The following is a 22,382-nucleotide window of genomic DNA, read 5'->3' as shown; positions in this document are numbered from 1 at the left end:
TGCAGGTCAATTGTATCCAGTCCCTCCATCAATCCTCTGATTCATTCATTCATTGTCTGTAATGGCTTATCCTGTTAGGGGTCACAGGGAGTGGAGAGGTCAACAGGTCACCAGACTATCACAGGGCTGACACATAGAGACAGACAACCATTCACACTCACATTCACACCTACGGACAGTTTAGAGTCACCAATTAACCTGCATGTCTTTGGACTGTGGGAGGAAGCTGGAGCACCTGGAGGAAACCCACGCTGACACAGGGAGGCTCCCCCACCCTGGGGTTCACACTGGGAACCCTCTTGCTGTGAGGCAACAATGCAAAACACTGCAGCACTGTGCCACCTTCAAACTTCTCAGTCTTGTGATTGTAAGAATAAATGCAAAATGCAGCCAATACTTCTAATATTTGCAAATATTTTTCAAATCCATGCAAACTTTCAGCAAAATCAGTCCCATAATAACAATACTTTACAATACATTTTGCTGATCACTGCAGTTTCCTGCATTAAAACAGTCTAATTCAAAACCCACTATTTTGAGCCAAAGTCAAGTAAAAATTAAGCTTCAATCTCCCCAAACAAAGGAGCAGTGATTTTTCTCCAGCTCCTTCCTCATTTCTGAGCTCCTCACTCTACAGTGTGAACCCAGCCACCACCCTGCTGTTTGTAACAGTGATTTCAATCTTTCATTTGTTATCCAAAGCACCAGACTAAAGGTGAGTGTTAGAGCGTAGATTGGCTGACAAACCCGGGACTCTTCACCACAACAGTGTAGTGCAGCATCAGCATTACTGCTGATGAGGGATCAAGCCACCTGTTGATCTCAGTCAAGACTCTAAAGCGACTTTTACACTGCCAGATTTTCCGCGAATGTTGGGCCATTTTGCCGGCAAGCTGCGAGCGTTTAGACGCACAGGGGCGGATTGGTGAGTTGATCCGAGGTGCCCACTTTTCCGCCTCGTAGGCTAAACATATTGGCGGAACCTTTTTGGTTTAAACAGACCAAGGCGCCCTTCCACCACGGGAGGTGCTGTTGATGACGCCACACGTGTGAGCCACTGGCGGTGGATAAACAGGAAATAGCTGATAGCAGGAATTAGCAAGCAGCTAGTAGCAAGAGGGAAACACAAACCTGACAGACACTGTAAAGATGAGCAACTTCCACGTCACTGTTTACGTCACACGCTGAGCTACACGTTTTGTTACTTGCTCACGCCCCCCATTGCCCCGAAAAAGGCACATTCTGTATAAACAAAAGTAGGTAGGCGGCATTTTGCTGCACTCCCCGATTTTGTTTTTATACTGCCAATGCTGAAAAAAGACTGATTGAGCTTTCCTGCAAATTTGCACAACTCCTATCTAAAAAGGGCTGCAGACACTTGAACTCTTTCACTTGGGGCAGTGACTCACTTTCACCCCGAAGGGAGCAATCCACTGTTTTCTTGCAGAGCATCATGGCCCTCAGATTTTAAGGTGCTGACTCTCACCCCACTGCTTCACACTCTGCTGGAAGCCCTCTGTGTTCTTAAGATCACAGTCTGATGAATTCAGCAGACCAGCATGAAGCTCTGTAGTGATTTGTAGAGAAACTGACAAAGTGATGCAGCGTTTGTGTGTCAGGACCAAATGTCCATGGAGGAGATAATTATAATAATTGCTGCTCTTTTGTATGTCCTGTTTGGCATCAAGTGATACAGTTAAAAAAATCCTGCTTGCCACAATGTCACAAAAACTGTTGGATGAAGACTCGGGTCATTTCTTCAACAGTGCTGTTTTGTGTGCGTCGACATTGCAACAGTGATAAGCAAGAAGTCCTTAAGGCAGTGTCTCATAATCTGTTTCCTTTTGATGGGTCTTTATCTTGGTTTGGTGGAACAGACTCCAGAGAACTTGTGCTCTCAGGTGCTGCTTGCCCCTCATTATAAGTGTTGTTACGACGAAATCTCAACATTCAGAGGTGTCGTACCACGACTGAACCATTTCTAATGTAACACCTAAAAGGAACCATTTCTATTATTGACTTACTCGATATTAAAGGTTTTCAGGGGTCCAAAATGATAGACCCGTCATTTTAATGAGCCAGGAAATTTGTTCCCAGATTTGATGGACCTGATCATTTTTAAAACCTATGGTCATGAGCTCTGGGTAGTGACTGAAAGATTTAGCTCGCAGATACAAGCAGCCAAAATGAGTTTCCTCCGTGGGGTGTCTGAGCTCAGCCTTAGAGATAGGGGAAGGAGCTTGAACACCCGGAGTGAGCTCAGAGTAGAGCCACTGCTCCTTTACGTTGAAAGGCGTCAGTTGAGGTGGTTCAGGCATCTGATCAGGATCCTCCTGGGCGCCTCCTGTTAGAGGTGTTCTGGGCACGTCCAACTGGTGGGAGTCTTTATAGACTCAGTTCTGGGAAAGAATGTAACAGAAGCATGTTTAACTGGATGGCCACGTTCAGAGCACTCTGTAGGCTGAATATTTACTGTCACTGGAATTTATCACACATCATGGTGAGCAATGATTTCATTAAACATTTATAACTTTTGGTTTTTGACTTGAGGCTTTAACTTCTCTCCTGTAGTCTATCACAAAGTAACCAAAAGTAAAAAAGTGATACAAAATTTTTGCTAAATTTTATGTAAAAGCTGCCACAAATTTATCGATCGTGCACAATGACGGCACAGTTTTTATTAAATCTGTTTTGATTACTTCTTAATCAAACTATTATTTAGTGGAACTAATCACTTCATCAGCCGTGCTGTGTCCGTATCTGAACCCAAACACGCACTGAAGCAAGCACTGTCAACTGTTACATGTCACCCAGAGACATTTCTGGACAAACGTTGGCTTTGTAGTCCGAAGCATTACTCAGCTGCTTCCACTCAGTTCTTTTCATTTAATAAAAGTGTCTGTGTGACTCCACTTATTTCACTGAAATTTATGGCAATTTATGCACATTGCTTTCCAGTAAAAACAGTCTTTTAAATCGCCACACAAAAAAAACACACCCAGGAGAGATTTAACGTGTGTGTGTGCGCACACAAACACACACACTGTGACAGCAGTTGTCCATTCTGGCCTGTGTCTGAGTTAATGGCTAATTAATGCTCTGGTAGAGACGGCTCCCAGGGGAGCGCTGGAGAGACACCCACTGACTTTGACTGCCAGAGGTCAGAGATGCTCTCTTACCCACTTCCTCTCTCTCACTTGCCGTTCTTCCTCCCCTCTCTCTTCTTTCCGTCTCATCTTCTCCACTCTTCTTATTCTGCTCTCCCCTTTTTCACCCTCATTGCTCCCTTGGTTCGTCATTTTCCCTCTCTTTCTGACTGCCTGTCAATAATGTGACATCATTAATTTCAATTCCCCGTCATTACCTTCTATCGTCTCTTTCTCCATCAGTTTACTTCTGCTTCATGGCTGCAAAGTCACTGATCACAGCGTTGCTACTTCTCCCCTCCATAAATACCAATGATATGCCCTTGAGCTCAAGAAATGAACTCCAACTCCAGCAGAGTTTCTCAGCAGCCAATCCTAAAACACGATAATTGGAGAGGGAGACTGTACTCTATGTTTGTTCCCAGGTACTGTACAGTAGTCACATCCGCGCTCGGCACAATTAATCGCATACAGATAAAGAAAGCAGCCTTGATGATGATGAGGATGAAACATCCACAGAAAATGTTTCAGTCGGTACAGAGGAACTAATGATGGCCTTTGCCTCAAAGATTTCATGTTTTCCACACTCTGTAAGAAGGTGTGGTACATGAGGAACAGAGGATTTCCACTGTTATAACTTGAAAGTGTGCGGTTGCTCAATTCAGCAGAGCTTTTTGGTAACGAGTGTAATTTACACACTGAATAAAAGTTAAACTAGAGCTCTGTGATGGGCCCAGCTGACTGCGTGTGGATAGAAGTATAACTATCTTATAATAAATAACCAGTATCTTTATTTTAACAGTGGATTAAATGACTAATGTTCTGTGAAAAGTGTTGCTGCGAGTGAAAAACTTATCTTCATCTCTACTTTATATTATCTTTATGTTGTTGTGGTTATTCAGCTTGTAGTTTTTACTGTTTTGGTTCACTCTCTCGGCTCTCATCAACCTCGTCTCCAGTTGCAGCAGGCAGCTGGTTCACTGAGTGCGTTTACACGGACAGTTTAATTCCCTTTTCATTCGGAATGAAAGTTCATTCCTATTAAAAGTGATCTTGTAAACACCTAATTCAGAATGAAAATGGCCAATGCGATTGAAAATGGCCAATGCGATTGAAAATGGCCAATGCGATTGAAAATTCAAACCGGTGTAAGGGGCTGGAATATTCTGTTTCTAATTCCGAATGAAAGAATTTCTCGCACTTGTATACACTCATTCCTCTTTAAGTTAATTCTGGTCTTTCCGCGCATGCTCGTTTCCTTGCCCTTCTGGCGCGATGACGTATATAGCGCGCATAGCAACGGGCTGAGATAGAGCAGTCAGACTCGTCGCACTCACTGGTTTCCATTCGCCACAGCACGGTCTTCTGTCTCCCTTCTTCGACCTTCTACCTCCCTTCTCCTCTTCAACAGATGAAGCATTAGCAGAACAAGGTTGTTGTCGTACTGCTGCTTCAAGAATATAAGCAAAACAAGCCCGAAAAAGGCACTAAGAACGGCGTCGTCAAGCATCTTGTTATCCGGAGCGAGGACTACAGTGTTTTCTTCCGGTAGACGTAAACATGTAACATCCGCCCCGCCCCCTATCCAATCAGAAACCTTCCCTGCCCCAAACCTTGCACGGACCCGAATAAAGGCGATTAAAAGGTGTTTAAACTGACCTCCCATGTAAACCCTCATTCAGAATGAATATTTCCCATAATCTACCTGGAAAGACTTTAATTCTGAATGATTTAATTCATATTTATTTCATTCTGAATGACAAGCCATCATGTAACCACACCCAGTGAAAAAGGATCAAATAGATGCTCTTGACTGCCTGCCCAGCACCAAACACCTTACTCAAAGTTCACAAACTGTAGCTGGTGATTAAAGTGAAGCATTTAGCAGCTGAAGAGCTAGATTTGCCTCAGGACATGATGCACACCAAACCAAAGCTAGAAGGAGACAAAAAATGGACTTAACCAGATCCAAGACGCTGATGTTACTCTGTGTCTACCTGATGTGTAGTTTTGATTGTGTTTTGTGACTGTATATAAAGATGGACGAGGTGTTTCCTCTTTCCACTGTGAAAAATGAGGCCAAAATATCCTGGATACAGCTGCTGCTGGTGACATGATTTGGAGCCAGAGTCTGCGCAGTAGCATTGTCCGCAGTATTGAGCTCCTGTCATCTGAATAATGGTGCCATTGATCATGAGCACATCGATTGGTACACACAGCTGTCAGTTATGATGTCACACTCCCTTTTTATAGCGTAGTGATAAGTTAACAGGGAAACTATCACCAGAACATACCTCAGTGTGATAAGAAGTACCAAAAAAGACAAAAACCAATTTATTTGCGTGTTTGATCATCTTTCAACTTTGTTGTACCTCTGTGGAGCTGTCATGTCATCCATCTTTATTATGCAGTCCATGCACTACTCCCAAGTGGCCATAAAATTCAAACAATGTAGCTTTAAAATATAAAATTCTATTGGCAATTTCTGACATTATAAACGTGACCATAATCATGGTTATTACAGGAAGACGTAATGCAGGTGAAACCGTGAAAGCTGCTACTGGCTTTCACATCTGTGGAAACTCGCAGTGAGCTCCACACAGTCCTGTCCACACATCCTGGTGCCAGAGAACATGGCAGGGAGCAGCACTTATAATGGGGTCATCATTTCCCTGCTCTATTGGAAGTCACCTGGTACTCCTCAGTCACAGAGGGAGGGTGAGTCTCATGCATTTGTATGCTGTCAGTATTACTGGATGTATGACTCTCCTTTTCAAATCCAGCACTGAGAATTCTGAATGTAACCCGACTTGGCTGCATGGTCACGTAGCTGCCGTGGCTAATGTGGCTGAGTGCATGCAGCCCAATAGCAGCCAAGATACCATCTTAATTAAAAGTGAACATCACCCTCCATCAGTGGCTCACAAAGTGGAGCATGGGGACCACCGGCAGTCCCAGAGTGGGCCCTGGAAAAATGTAGAACAATTAAATTCCAAAAGTGTCTCGCTCCCTGGATGTTGGTCAGATCTAACCTTGATGTCACCTCCCACCTACAGTACAGATAACCATATCTAACAGCAGAACAGTGTTTCTCAGGACCAAAGTAGACTAGTGCTTAATCATCTGGGGATCCTTGAAAACTTTGTGGAACCTCCGTCCTGGATACTCTTAAAGCCCCTGTGTAGAATTTTCATTTTAAATTAGGATAGAATAGAAATAGAAAGACCTTTATTGTCATCTTTCAACATGTGTATGACAGAATTAAAACAGCTGCCTCTGATGGTGCAAGGAAGAATAAAATATAACAATTATTAATTATAACATTTTTCAAATAATTTTGATGGAAAACATTTGTTAAAAAAGTCCAAAACCGACCTCCGTATCTTAGTAAAGGTTTGAGAGGACCTCTGAGTGTGTATTTAATTTTTTCTAGCTTTAAGAAATATATTTCAGTCAGGACCACTTTAGTCAAAGAAAATTTGCAGTATTATATTTGATGTTATGGCTCTGTTCTGGGGCCTCTCTGCCCTTCCATGCACCTACACAGAAAGCCTAAGGCATGGAGAGCAGCAGCAAAGACCCCCAAAGCAGCTTGCTGAGGAAGCAGCAACAGTAGGCAGGCCAGAGCAGTTTAAATAGGGTGCCATGAATGAGATTCGCCAATTTGTTGCATTGAAAGGAATCATGTGATCTATCAGCTGATCTATCAGTTGATTGGGCTGCTTGAGATCAGCTGATGTAGCTGGGATGTGAGCTGAGCTTGACATTGCGTCCTGCCTGAACTAATGAAAGCTGTTAGGGTCCATTCGTGTTTCAAACATCTCACTATAAGCTTTAAAAGTATTTATCCAGAAGGTGGAGAGGTTTGGACATAACCAGAACATATGGATTAAGTCTGTTGGCAGGCCTCTACATCGAGGGCATAATGGCACAACATTCGTAGATCTTTGCCAGTCTAGCATTAGTAAAGTCAGCTCATGTGTACCACTTTCAGTTTGTTTAGCAGATGTGGATGATGTGTGTATCAAATCTAAGATGGAGTCCCATTGGTCATGTTAGACTTCCGAGATCTTCCGAGATCAGAGTCCTAGGCCATTTTTATATTTTAGTGTGGTTTGATGTTGTTAATGAGCTCATATATCAGGGATATCAATCCTCTAGGGTCTGAATTCAATTCAAGAATATGGTCAGTATGTGATTTTGTTGGCTTGTTTGAAGAAGAATTTAACATGTTTTTTACAAAGCTACGAATTTGAAGTTAACAGATGAAATGATTCTTAGGTAGATTGTATATTTGGGGCGAAAGATGCGAATGTATCTTCTATATATAAATTATGAAGTGATCTGATCCCCTTATTAAACCATAGAGTACATTTGTACAAACACTGGTCCGTCCTGTGTTTCTGTCATTCATTCCCAGTGGTTAGAGTTAGGATCTGATAACTGGTTCCACTTTGGATCCACTCTCACTTTGCAGAATACTTTGAGGATAACGAGTCTATCATCAAATCATCTTTTTGTCATGTCGCTCTTTTTTATTGAAGAGCAAACGAGTGATGTATAAAACATTCAGGCAGCAGGGGTCTCATTTGTAGCCGGCTACGACCTTGAATGGTGGACTTTCATCCATGTTGTGACCGTTCCACATGAACATTGATTTTGCATGTTAATATGACAAATGTCGTTTTAACTGTAGCTAATTAAAGATAATTCAGGAAGAGCAAAGATGACACTGTGGGCTGTTTTCTGGTCAATGTACTCTCTGTAAGGTCGAGTTTGCTGAGCTCACTTCAGTCAGGCACACTCATGTCATAGATTTAACCATTTATTGCAACAAATGGAAATACAGTCATGTTTGGCGCTGAGGGCTCGGCTCTTTAGGTGCTCCCTGGATTAGACAAGCAGCATGCTAAGACAAAACAGGGAGCGCAATGCAGAAAACCCCCGGGTAAACAAGAGTGGGCCCAGGCAAGACATTAAATACCATTTTGTTATGTATTTCATATTCACGTTAGTTCTTGTTCATGATCAAATCACCTGCGTAAGCAGTGGTGTAAATGCTAAACCGTAAACAAGTTGCGGATTCAAATATCAGTGTCTTGTGATTGCATCGCTCACTCCACGTGAAAATGTCTGTGGTGATACGGACATAACCCTTGACATGCTTGTCACTGACATGTTACTGCTTTCATTCATATCACAGCCATACCAAAATTTTCCCTGAAGTGTTACTAACTCTTGAGGTGGGAAATTGATGGTACAGATTTTCCTGCTCCCATTCACACATGAATGTTCCTGAACATTTCAGAGATAGACTGCATTTGTCAAAGGGGCTTAATCTTGCATGCGTGACTCCAACATCTTAATTTAATCTTCAATAAAGATTTAGTTATTTCTAACTTTTGTTGCTTACTTAGGAAAAGGGATTCAAAAGGATTCGGCTTCGATAAGCGTATTCCACACTGGATTTGGATTCAGTAAAATACTAACAAACATCACAGTCACAGCCATCAGGGAAACAGCATGGCTGTCTGCCACAGTGTCTTTTCTGATTCTACCACGAAGAGTTCCCAGAGTCAGAAACATTTAAAGTCCCCTCCAGTCAAAAAATGTGTTTTGCTGGTTCAGTAAGGACTTCTTTAGTCAAAGAAAACGTCCATGGTATTATATTTGGTGGTATGGCTCTGTTCTGGGGCCTCTCCACCTTACTGCGGGCCTATGCAGAAAGCCTCTTCAACATGCCTACGCGGCAAGCCTAAGACAGAGAGAGCACATCTCTCTGCCCTTCCACTCACAAATGAGGAGAGCCTGAGGCAGAGAGAGCAAACCTCCCTGCCCTTCCATGCGCCTACATGGAAAGAGCAAAGACCCCCGGGAACAGAACAGAGCAGCATGAATGACAAATAGAAATGACATTGATAAGTCAGACACAGCATGAAAAGGAGGAGCTGGGGTGGAGGCAGGTTGCAAAGCAGCTTGCAGAGGAAGCAGCAACAGTAGGCAGGTCAGAGCAGTTTAAATAGGGCGCCCTGAATGAGATTTGCCAATTGGTTGCATAGAAAGGAATCATGTGATCTATCAGCTGACTCCCTTCATCAATTGGGCTATTTGAGATCAACTGATGTAGCTGGGAAGTTTCCATTTTCTCCCCTCAAATCTCAGTTTGACACTTACATTTACAAGCATAATTTGTGACTGTATGCAACTTACAGAATTGCGATGTGCAAACTTGAAACTTCCCGCACGCACATGTTAAGAGTTTCAGTAAAGTCGGAGACATGTCCAGCAGTTCAACTTTTAAAATGAAATCTATTTGCTTAGTCATCGGTGCTGTATTTTAGTGAAGAAGGAGGAGATGCCATTTTAAGAATATTTAACAAGGTAATTGAACTTCTGTTGTGGAAATATCATGTACTACAGAAAACAGACGAGTTTGAAATGTCCTGAAACCTAGAAGGGGACTTTAACTCCGATACATAGATGCATTTTGGCTGATACATGAGCTTGTGTCAGCTCTTTCCATGTGAAGATAAATGACAGTGAGGTGTGTCAGCTGCGTATAAATCAGGTGATTCATCGCCTTATTTTCATTTCAAAAGCACATGAACATGCAAATTCATTGACTTTATATTTCAGAATCCAGTTTTGGGAGTGAAAAGTAAGTGAGTGCTGGAAAAGGTCATGAAAAAGGCATTAAAATGCACTCTTCTGTCCGACTTTTGGATGACATGTTGCTGTGAATGTTAATCCCCTCGCTCTTTTTTCTCTCTTCCTTTGTTTCATGCTTTTCTTTCTAGCTGGTGCTTTTTTCGGGGAAGCTCAACACCATCGCCAGTATTGTGACCATCTTCTTCCTGCTGGTGTATGCGGCCGTGGACTTGGCCTGCCTCGCTCTGGAATGGGCCTCTGCTCCTAATTTCAGGTACACACGTGTCCCTTACTCTACACACACACACACACATACATAATGATGAAGGCCTGTGGCCCACACTCTGCGATGTGACTTTGTGTAACACATTTTCCTCACTAAACACCTCCTCCTCCTCCTCCTCTCTTTTCTACCTCTGCTATTGTTTATGTATGTGTGTAAAGAGGTGGTTGTTTGCCAGCTGGATGCTGCTATGGTGACAGTGTACTAATTAAAAGGCATAAAACTGGCCGCTGCTTATAGCCCCATACTGGTGAGGGACTGACAATAAAACTGTGTGTGTTTGTTTTTGTGGGGGCGCAGCCTGAACTAGATGCTCAAGTAACAGCGCGTGGAGATGTTTAGAGATTTAAATTTACAGTGTTTGTGTGTGCATCAGCGTGTGTGTGTGTGTGTTGTTTGTATTCCTTGGACACTTGCAATGATCCTGATTTATAAAAGCTCCCTGAAGCCATTTTCACACAACAATAGCATAACCTGAGGACAGTGCGTAGAGTATATGTAGCTGGATGATTGCATCATGACATCAACACCGCCGCCCGGCTCTCCATCCGCTCTGAAACTTTTTATGAGTTATTCTGTATTTCCTGCAAAGTGTTGACGGTGTCACGAATGTTGTCAGCCAAATCAGCACTATCTTTAATTTATAAAAGTGCATCCCCCAAATCCAATAACCTATATTGTTTTTCTAAAGACATACCTTCCTTGATTAAACTCCTCCACTGGCTGAGGAATACATTTCAAACATGACAACTGCTACTGTTTTTATTTGTTATGGAGGAGAGAAACTGTTTAAATGCCATGCATCACTTTATTGTTATGACAGATTGCCTCCAGCGCTGCATTTGGTGTTATGTATTCCTCTGCAGTGATAGTTGGAAATGAGTCGTAAGACGTGCGAGAGTATTTGCAGCTTTCCACATCAAGGACACATCAGTCAAGTCGAGCTGGAATCAGGATACAGCAGCAGACAGTGTAAACATACTGTACATACGGAAAACAAAGTAATTATCTTCCTGTAATATTGAATCTCAACATGATGGGATTTATTCAGCTGTTGTTCCTCTGAATATTTATTAGGACCATGTTGGTGGATTAAATTGAGTTTCATATCGGACTACAGTTGACTTCTCTTGAGTCTCACCCTGCTGGAGCAGTTTGGGGATTGAATACCTCACTGAAAGGTGTTTACATGAGGGACAGCAACACCTGTTTTACCACCTGCTGTTCAACAAAAGCTGCCTTCTTTCCTTTATGTTTAAAGGTCTGGGCCCGTATTCACAAAGAATCCTAAGACTAAAAGTAGCTCTTAGTGACGTCATTCTAAGGAAAAATCTTAGAATTCCTCAAATTCTAAGATTTTTCTTAGAATTTTCCCTTGGTAAGATAAAAGTTATTCACAAAGCATCTTAGGCCTTAAGAGTGAAAAACTGTTAAGAGGAGGGAGGAGGACTTTTAAGAAGCCTAAGAGTGTCTTAAACAGAGAAGACGGCGGAAAGACAGAGAGGAAGGAGAGATATTCTCCGTATATTGAACGACAGTGATTTAATAAGACGCTACCAGCTTGATCGTGCAGGGATAATGTTTGTGGTTGACGTCATCAGGGATGATCTTACTTTTCCCACCCGGCGTAGTAACGCAATAACGCCCGCTTTGGATTGCAGCACGTACCAGCGCTTCTCACACTCATCGCTTGTGCGTAAAAGGAGAGGGAACGACGCATTGATTTGTCAGGCATTGCGCTCCCAAGTCTGCCTCTTCCCTTGTGCCCTGATCCCGGGACCGAATTTCCCTCTTAAAACTCCTTTGTTCTCCTCCACGAGCTGTGCCAACAGCAGGCACTGCTCTTCTGTCCAGTTCGGCTTTCTCGTTCTTTTTTTTCATTCTTTTTTCTCCATTTCATTCGTTGTTTTGGTCATTCTGCCAAATCAAACCGCTTTTTACAAGGAGGCCAGCAATCACAGTAATTGTTGACAGCTGAGTCTGCGTCCACCATTAATATCAAATAGATTAAGTAGTAAAATTACCAGCATGGCGAGTAAACGTAACAATAAGCAAATCAATATAATAATCTGCATGTGAATGAGGCACGTTCAAACATTTTGAAGCTGTGTAACAATTAATTTAATTTTGTTGAGTTTCATCATCATGACATAAAATTATTTTCACGATTACACATTTCTTAATACAGTCTAAGTTCTATGATCGGTTCATTTCACTGTCCATTCATTACTAGGAGCGCATTTGTTTTTGTTTTGTTTTCTTTTTTCCTCTTTGTAACAACCAATCACAGCTTTTAGAAGACTGCGTCATACCTAGCAACGGGGTCAACCACACCTCCTCACTAAGATAAACATTTCTGTCTTCCCCTTGCTCAGAGTTGCTCTCAGAAACTTCCTGAATCACTTTTAAGCTAAGATTCCTTGCTAGGAATTTTTAGGCCAAGTTAGGAGCTCTCTGAGAGAACTCTGAGAATCTTTGTGAATACGGGCCCTGATGTGTATGATTTAGAGGCATTTAGTGGTTAGGTTCTCCCGTGTGCAAGCCAACACATTCTCACTCCAACCTTGTTACATATCAACGTTTGGTCATGGACTTTCCACATCGAGATATGAAGTGCATAGAGTTTAGGGGTGCAACAGTACAGGTAGCCCACGGTACAGTCAGTACCTCAATTTTTGAGCCACGGTTTTGGTTTGGTCATGGCGCGTGTTTTGTGCGTAAACAGAAAAAAAGTCATTTTTTGAAAGTCAGTTTTTTCCCCCCAAAATGACCTCTTTATTTTGCTTGTCAGCAAAATCTGCATTTCGCAATAAAAGAAATTCCAGTATCACTGGTGTACTAAATAACACATACTGTAATTCTTTTAATTTAACAGCCTCTTAACCTTGACAACTCTTACAGTAAATACAGTAGTATGACATATATTTAAGAAACACTTTCAAATGTAAACAGTTACTGAACACAACACTTTCAAATGTAAACAGTTACTGAACACAACACTTTCAAATGGTAAACTGCCTCTTATTCCTCGACTACTTTTCTCGAGTCCTTGACTGTCAGAAAGCTTTACATCAGGGTGCTTACGCTGGAGATGCTTGCTCATATTGCTCGTGTTTCCTTTCACGTATGGGACGTTTTCACTCCCTCGTTGTTTTATTCAACAGCGAAAGTGAAATGATCCCACACTGGAGATTTGTATGAAGCCGATGCTTCTTCAAACTTAAGTCTCAACTCCTGCGTTTGTGCTTGCCATGGCTCTCTGTGTTTGTTTTTTCCACTTCTTTTCTGTGTGAGGCGAGCGTCACTTTCCCCCGCCCTGAGTGGGTGGAGCCACAACAGTGATTGGACATTAACTCGCAGGGAGGGCTTTTGTGCAGCAGGCTGCGAAAACCCGCCGTCCATAAGGGCATCCGTGCAGGGCGGACCGAACAGTTCAATATTTTACAGAGAACCGTTGCATCACTAATAGGGTTGCAGCGATATAGGCTACTGGTTTCAAGGTATACCATGGTAATAAAGAGGACGGTTTTCATGCTGTGTACATTTGCTTATTTACGATATTGAAAAAAAAAATGGGACCGCACGGGGAATCTCACCTTTATTTGAGTTATTTTCTAAGGGGAGACTTTTTTTCACAAAATTCCGTTCACAAAGTGGTTTCAAGTTTCAATGATAATAATAAAATGTTTGTTCAACCAAAAATAACTCCTCCGTTTTCATTCCTCTGTCATACTGTGAAACCGTGATATTTTCTGAGACAGTTAGCGTACCGTGAAGATCTCATACTGTTGCACCCTGAGACATGCAAGGTAGCCTGTTAACGTTCTGGGACGCCGTATCAACTTCAGCCTGTTATATGCATTGTCTGTTTTCAAAATGCACTTCTGTTTTCACAGGAAATGTACAGTTTGCATACAGTCTCTTTCAAAATAAAAGCACTACGTCGGTACAAGACCGCAAATTAACTTTTTTTTCCGCACGTGGTTGGGTTTAAGAAGGTTTTACAATCTTATGGAAAGCGAACACCGGCCTCCTGGGTGAAAGTCGATGGTTGCCCCGTCTGCCCACCCCACCCAGACTTCCACCCCCTTAACTTACGTTGTTGTCCCACCATATTTCCCCCTGTGACGCCACCAGCCGGTGTTAAAAAATAACAGCGACCAGGCACATATCATGCCGAAGTGAAAGGGTGGTTTCTTTCATTAGTGCATCAGCACAGGTATTCAACGATTTCAGAGTGAGACTGAGTTGGTGCCAAGCCTTTAGGAGAACTACTGTGACCGATGCAGAAACACAAGTGGTCCTACCTAGAACCAGTCTTTGTGATGATTTGATTTGTCCATCTGAGCTCCTGTAGAAAGAACACGGTGGACTCTGTGGAGAGAATCTGCTTCGTTTGTAGATATAAATAGCTCATTCTAAGGTAACAAAACACTAGATTCTTCATTTCAGATGAGTATAAACAAATAAAAACATAGTTATGAATAATAAATTCCATTTTTGCCGACAGATGCCTCTAAATCCTGCACACTGAACCTAAAATGTGAGCACAGAGATGTATTTGAGGGAAATAACTGTTTTGTCTTTAATTAGTCTTTATAGCATAAATTTAATTTAGAGTTCAATATGATTTTATTTCATTAACTTCTAATGTGCATTTACCAAAATCATTAAGCAATTCTGTCACATAATTGTGTTTTTAAAGACTTAAAAAATGAGAAATATTCAGAGAGAGACGCTTCAAAGGAGCTGCTGTCCCAGCACGTAAAGACAGCCTGAATAAAACCTGCGTGTCTGTGACAGCGCAGTTTTCAAGACAGCATGTTTTGATTATGTCTTCCTGTGGGTGTCAGGTGATTGACAGGAAGCAGAGTGAAATGTACACATCAATATAACAATGTTCAACTCTGGCACAAAAAAAATATAATGACACTTGTTGTGTGCACAACATATTTTTGTTTCCTGATACCAGTGGGTCGATCTGTTTTATTTAGCCTTGTTTAAGATCTCATAGATGGTCTCCACTGGACATGAGCACATCGATGTCAGTGTTTCCCAAACATAGGCTGCACGGAGACATCCCACCAAAGTATACTAATATCAGTCCAAGTAGATTTTGACCCATTTTTACAATGACAGGCAGTTACACCTAGTTTGCTCTGAACACCAAGGAACACCCTCTCATATACACCAACCCCACCCTCTGTCAATCCAGTTTAAGGGTCCCTTGAGAAGACTCAGATAAACAGGGCTGCTCTTTGTGCGTGTCAGCCCAAACAGCTGGTTGTTATGGAAACTAAAGAGGTGTCAGTTAGGGCTAAAATCGCACCAGAACACAGGAGCTGCAGTTTTTCTGATAAGGATAAAAGTCTCACATCGTATTGTTAGAAATGAAGCATTGTGGTATTGCCCCAGCCTACAAGTCATATCCCAGACATAAGGGAACATGTTTACTTGGTACAGACCTCAGCAAAAATCACATCATCATTATTTTTATACCTCTGCACGATAGCCGCGTCTGGAGGTATATGTTTTTGATTTATCCCTCTAAACGTCTGTACGTTTGTTCATGCCATTCTTGTGAAGGCAAATCTCAAGAACAACTTGAGGGAATATCTTCACATTTGGCCCAAGTGTCCACCTGGACTCAACATTGAACGAATTTGGCTTTGAAGTTCAAAGGTCAAAGTCAGTGTGAAGTGGTCAGGGTTACAGCCTCAAGCGAAGTATGTCAGGGTCTTGTTCATAGATGAAGGTAGAATGGAGCGTTAGATGGATTGGTGGTTTGATGCAGCATCTGCCCTGATGCGGGCACTGTGCTGAGTGTCGTGGTGAAGAGGGAGCTGAGCCAGAAGGCAAAGCTTTCGATTTACTGGTCCATCTACGTCCCAACCCTCACCTATGGTCATGAGCTCTGGGTAGTGACTGAAAGAATGAGATCGCAGATACAAGCAGCTGAAATGAGTTTCCTCCGTGGGGTGTCTGGGCTCAGCCTTAGAGATAGGGGGAGGAGCTCAGACATCCGGAGGGAGCTCAGAGTAGAGCTGCTGCTCCTTAACGTCAAAAAGGGGTCAGTTGAGGTGGTTCAGGCATCGGATCAGGATCCTCCTGGGCGCCTCGCATTAGAGGTGTTCTGGGCATGTAGGAGGTCCCAGGTAGACCCAGAACACGCAGGACGGATTAAAAATCTCATCTGGCCTGGTAACGCCTTGGGGTCCTCCAGGAGGAGCTAGAAAGTGTAGCTGGAAAGAGGGGCATCTGGAATACTTTGGTCAGCCTGCTGCCCCGTGACATGGCCCCGGATAAGCAATTGAAAATGGAGGGATGGATGCAGGATATTGTCACTGTGGCTTTGTGTCTGTCCCATTCTTGTGAACCCTGTATCTCAAGTAGGCCTTGAGGGTTTTTCCTCAAATCTTAGACTCAAGAATAAACAGATAAGAATTTGGTGCACAAACTGATTTCTAAGTACCTAACGTACCTGACACCTGAAATCAAAAATGTGCGGTGGCATGTTGTAGGAAAATTATATTGGCATACTGGCATTACCCTGGCTGTTCCGTGTATCATTGAACATTTGTTCAAAATGGTAAAATGCATCCATTTCAACTGCCACAAGAGTGCGCTGTCAACATCAGTATACTGTGTCTACTTTAGTGGGAGAGAAAATGGGAACTAACTTTGTTTTCAGCACACTCAGAGCGCCCAGTGTTTCCTCTGGTGCCTTCCATGTACAGTGCTGTGTGCTATCTGTCCACACCTCGTTATCACTGCGTGACCGCTGGCAAAAGCTACAGGACACAAAGTTAGCTACAAAACTTTTCCTACCCCTGATCTCTCCTCTCCCGGTTGGCCGGGGGACCCGGGGCCCCCGGAGCTGATAAGGCGGCTTGTTGTCTGGCCGGCCGCCTGCCATGGGCCTCCTTCCTCTTCCCCTGAGTTGTTAATTCTACTGGTTCATTGTTGCTGTGTCACCGGGCAAATTTTCAACCCCAGTTGTGTGTGTGTTTTTTTTCTGTTTGTTTGTGTGGTTTTTTTTTTGGTTTTTTTTTTTGCTTGTGCTCTGTGCTTCTTTCACTCCGCTCTCTGTCTGGCTCTCTCCCACGTCTCTTTCCAGGCAAAAAGAATTAAAAGCCATTTAGCGCCGTCTCTCCCCCTGAGAACTGCTCTGTAATTAGCATAACTAATTTAGCAGAAATATTTCCCTTTCCCTTAAATTTGCTGTTGTGTTGTGAAGGGGAGGGGAGGGATTGAAATTATGATGTAGCGGAAAAGATGTCTGCTTGTTAAGTGTGTTTGTGTTTGTGTTTGTGTGTGTGTGTGTGTGTGTGTGTGTGTGTGTTTGCACACAAGTTTACAACAGGAGAGTGAAGGTATGCAATTTAGAGGCTGTTTGTGTGTCTGAGATCCAAGTCATGCTGCGTGATTGTTTTTTTTGTTTTTTTTTCTGATCATTGATGTGTGAGTGCATCTGTCTTTTGGTCTATCTGTGTGTGCATGTGTGTGTAGTGTTTTCCTTCATTTGTGTGTGCTGGCAGTTTTATCTTTGTGTGTGTGTTTTGTGCGCGGAGGCGTCTGTTGGCTGCAGCTTTATCAGCAGCGGCTCCAGCTGCGCGCAGTGTTCCTCGGGGGGTGCTGTGTGTCCTGCTGCTGATGCTGCACAGGCACCGGCCACTTGTACTTGTGGCTTAAACACGCATGAACACACACTCTCACACACACGTGCACACAGTATCACAGGGTCACTGGCCAGGATTCAGAACACAACTGAACGCTGCACTCTGATGCCAAAGGATGTTTTGTGGGAAGCGTGGACCTCGGTCACACACAGGCGATGACCTTCAGTCAAAGTGGGCAACTGAAAGCTCAACAACTGGCAGCGCAACAGAAACACGCACACACACATGTTTAGCCTTTTTACTTTTACCAGCTTGGTGCCATGTGATGTCCAAATTACAGCAGCATTCTCTGCAGCTAGCGTGATTATCTTTGTAATAATCTGTGAATTGACCAGCTGAACCATTAGCTCGGGAAACAAAAAGCTTTGTCCTCTGCCGGGTCCGTCCTTTGTCCACATGTGAGTCAAAGTGATTTGACAGATTGGACTGTGTAAAAATCCAGATGGATCATCAACTGTGTCGAGATGGATGAGACAAAATAGGTTGTTAGAGAATCATTATCGGTTAATGGAGGGGTATGACTTGATGATGGTTGAGGATTAAGTGTGCCTCAGTGCCAACCAGAAATTCAGAGCTTTATATTTTAATACAGAGCTCATATTGACCCTGCTTTTCTCCAGATTCTTTGTCAGGTATTTGTAAGTAGACTCCGCTTGGTTTGCTCATGTCATGCTTCATTAAAGGGACACTTTGTTTACTTGTTTATGAGTCATGGAGAGTCGCTTTCTGCTTGTAAAACTGTTGTATGGTGTCTTCTGTAACTAAGATGCAGACGATGTTTGCATTGAACAGTCAGGGAGGATCTGTTGATAGACCTCGTGGAGTTTCATCATGGGAAATATGGGATCAAATGTCTTGGAGCTTGACGCATTCGAGAGACTAATAGTCTTCACTGCTTGTTTCTGATAGTTAATAGTTTGGGTGCGTTTTTGAATGATCCAAAATCATGTTGAGCATGGGATAAGCACACTGGTCACTCTGCTCCAGCAGTGCTGAAGTACTTTTATAGTAGGGATGCTTGATTATGGAAAAAATAATAACCACGATTATTTTGAATTTTAATTGAAATCACGATTATGCGCCGCACGTGATGACTTAAATTGTTTACACAACGGTATGTAATTTCAGCCTCTACATGTGCGTTTAAAATTCTCCTCTGCTCTCTGTATCGCGCACGGTGGAGTTCGTCCCCGATGCGCACACACATACACACACACAGACACGTGCGCACACACACACAGACCAACCTCTCTCGCTCTTCCTCTGCCATTTTCCGCACGCTGTTTTTGAAATCTTCCACGATCACCTGCCCCTCGCATTACTCGTAGTTCACCTCCTTGACTGGCTCGTGGAGTGAAAAGAGGAGAGGTTGGGAGGGGGCAGTATTGCGCACGTGCGGCTTTCGGGTGCGTTTGATTTGCAACACAAGACAACGAGAGTAAACTGACAAGAAGCGCATAATTGTTTTATGTTGATTATTTTGTTTTCATAATCGTTGAAAGCCCAAATCGTAATCTAGATTAAAATTCGATTAATCGAGCAACAATACTTTATACCAGAGGAGAAGAACTCCTCAGGTTGGGACCCTCAGACCCATCGTCAACACTCTCCCTGCAGTACTTGAATTCTTGTACCCAGCGTTTGACTGTGGCATATGAAGGAGCATTGTTATGTAAAGTGTTGAGCATATCTAGGTGGATTTCAGATGGTGACATTCCTTGGAGATGAAGATATTTGATCACAGCACGATTCACCTCAAGAATCTGCAAAAATAAAGCAAGAAGAGTCTGAAACATGAACATGCTTAATTATAATAAGGAAAGGTGGTAGCTAATAAGAAATATCACACAATATATATTTTGTGTAAAGGCTGAAACACATCAGCGCGTCGGTGCTCCTGGATGCACTGCCCTGCGGGATTTAATGCCACTGTCAAATTTCCAGCTGTGCCGCCCCTGAATTAAATGCATTTTCCCCCCCTCACTCTCTGCTTGAACACACCAACTCCCGCAACAGCTCTTCTTCTCTGCTCCTATGGCAGCTCGACTCCTCTACTCACCACTGATGCATAAAGAGAACTCTGTAGCTGTTGCTGTGTCTCATCTGTGACAAAGACTGGATGACAAGAGACTTAGGGCTGAGGTAGAGAAATATCCTGAGCTAAACGACCCACAATCCCATCATTGTAAAGACCATGGCCAAAAAGATTCAGCCTGGTGATTCACAGCTCTGGAGATTGGCTCTACAGGTGAGAAATAAACCTTAATTAGGGGCTGTCCACACATGATTTTGTGTGCAGATGCAGAGGTGGAGGAGGTGCAGATCGTTCAGTAAAGGAAGTAATAACTTTGCGTGGTCATCTGTTAACGAGCTGCAGTGCAACGTGTTTTCAGCTTAAGTGTAATATGTTAAAGAGTTTCATGCACAGTGTAAAAGTTTTTTGGGGTGACAACTGTAGACCAGAAGATGCTACCCAAACCTCGATTACCAAACTTCCTCTGTACCACAGAGGCCTGCAGAAAGGACAGACTACACACACAGAAAAGAGGCAGAACTCCAGAAACACTTCACACAGATGCACAAGAGACGGGAGATGCTAAAAACAGATGCTGATGTGAATAGCACACAAAACATGATGCAAAAATCCTTGATTAGTTTGTGTGGAAGTTCATCAGGTGAGCGCTGACATTGGTCCCATCATGCAGTTATGTTTTTAGTTTTTAAATCCAGTCACATTGATATGAATTGGTTGCCATGTTATATTAGGGTTTATCTAATATCAAGGGAGTTTTAAAGTTCTTAAGTGCTTTCTTTAGGTCAGTCCAATCTCCACTGGTGTTGTGCCAGTGTTGGGATGCTGCCTGACGTAATGTCTCACACACTCACTGACCGCTCACTTATAGAAGCTGGCAGCCCCCCCTCCGTGTCTGAGTGTGTGTGTGTGTGAACTGTAAAGACAAAGTTTCTGTCCCCGCTTTCCCTCAGTTATGACGTGTCTTTTGGCTTAAGGCCGGGTCTCCTCTCTCCATCTTCATCCGTTTCTTTTTCTTAATGTCTCTAAGGACTTGATTGGCAGCGATTATTTCAGGGCGCTTTTGCTGTGTCAGCTAAGTGACATCAGTCGCTGGAGAACAAGAGAGACGGCAGAAGGGGGTGAGAGCGAGGTGATTGTATGGAGGGGCCATTGCCGCCGCTGATGGAGGGACATCAGAGACAAAAAAGATGGGTGGGGGAGGGCGGCCTGGTGGGGCCAAGCTTTTATCGTAATTGCACCCGCTCTCCAATGGCACGGAGAGAGGAAGAAGATTAGAGAACTGTGGGCACGGCCGACGCTAAGTGATGGAGTCAAGAAGAAATAAAAGCAAAGATTAAAGACAGGAGGTTGGTACGGTGCAACAGTGGGCACAGGATAGAATGGGGCGGGTATTATCAAAAGTCTCACTGGAGAAACTGTGCACTGATAGCCACCTGAACAATTCCATTAATGTGACGTTCAATGATGAGTGTGAGAAATGTCCCATATGCTCTAAATGCGGTTTCAGAGGACTTTCTGTTTGGATGAGTAGGATTGGAGTGTACATATATACTTAAAAATAGTCAGATAAAACTCACCAAATGGCAGAGTCAACTGCTTGAATTTTAAAGAGGCAGAAATCTAGTGTTTACATCAGTAAACTGCAAACAGCAGGCTCATGTTAAGCAACCCAGCCGGTGTGATGCTATATGCCAAAGGATACCAAAGGGACAAGAGAGGAAATACTGCTGAGGAGCAAGTTTTATATTTTGCTCAGAAAGGACATTTTCAGCATGATGATGGCTCTTGCTCTCAGTCCCTTTAGTGGTGAGAAGTAAAAATATCAAATAAACTTGAAAAAAAGTGATCTACAGCTGAGATGTATTGAATGAGCCAATGAGTAATAAGAAAGAGCTGCATAGAAAAACCAAAAATATACTTGAGGTGTATTCGTCACATAGTTTGTCCAAAAGAGAGGACTGTCAAAGACATTTTTCAACTTCAAAAGTCTAAAGCCTTGGACGTACTTTATGTATTGAACGTCCACTTATAGCTGTAGACTCGTATTGGACACGCATGCAGTTCCATCCATACTATAATTGTGGGTCCACGTCAAGCTGGAAACACACTGGCACCACTGCAGTGTGGCATGTCAGGTGCTGCCCCTAGCACATACCAGACTTGTTGTGCTGCAGCTGGTCAACAGAAGACCACACAAAGTTATTGATCTGTACCTCTTCCACCTCTTCATTAGCTCGAAATCATGTGTGGACACCCACTAATTTCTCACCTGAAAAGCCGATCTCCAGAGCTGTGACTCGTCAGGCAATAATTTTTTGGCCGTTGTCTTTATAATGACGGGATTGTTGGTCGTTAAACTCGAGTTTAACGAGTCTCTCCTCATAAGGCCCGTTTCCACCACAGGAACTTCAGGGTAATTTTACGGGGCCGGGACTGTTGGTGCGTGTCTCCACCGCAGGAACCACCCCCTAAGGACAGAGTTCCAGAACTTTTACAGGGGCTAAACAAGTCCCTGCCTCGGGGTAGGTACTCAGAACGGCCCCGAAAGACTCCTGGCTGGGGCTTGGGGATTACTTGGTGTTGATTGGATA

At 43.1% G+C, this 22,382-nt stretch overlaps 1 protein-coding gene across 1 annotated transcript in view; it reads left to right on the top strand.

Annotated features, from left to right (window-relative positions):
- The window catches only part of LOC117260209 (zgc:153039), a 115,030-nt gene that overhangs the window by 60,409 nt on the left and 32,239 nt on the right, over positions 1-22,382 (top strand). The window contains exon 9 of the mRNA XM_033632140.2: positions 9,944-10,068. Coding sequence (XP_033488031.1) covers positions 9,944-10,068 — 125 coding nt within the window. The remainder of the gene's footprint in view (positions 1-9,943; positions 10,069-22,382) is intronic.

Source organism: Epinephelus lanceolatus, chromosome 4 (assembly GCF_041903045.1).
Source record: "Epinephelus lanceolatus isolate andai-2023 chromosome 4, ASM4190304v1, whole genome shotgun sequence".
Taxonomy (NCBI): domain Eukaryota; kingdom Metazoa; phylum Chordata; class Actinopteri; order Perciformes; family Serranidae; genus Epinephelus; species Epinephelus lanceolatus.
Note: the sequence above shows the minus strand (reverse complement) of the source record. Positions and strands in the feature narration are given on the sequence as shown.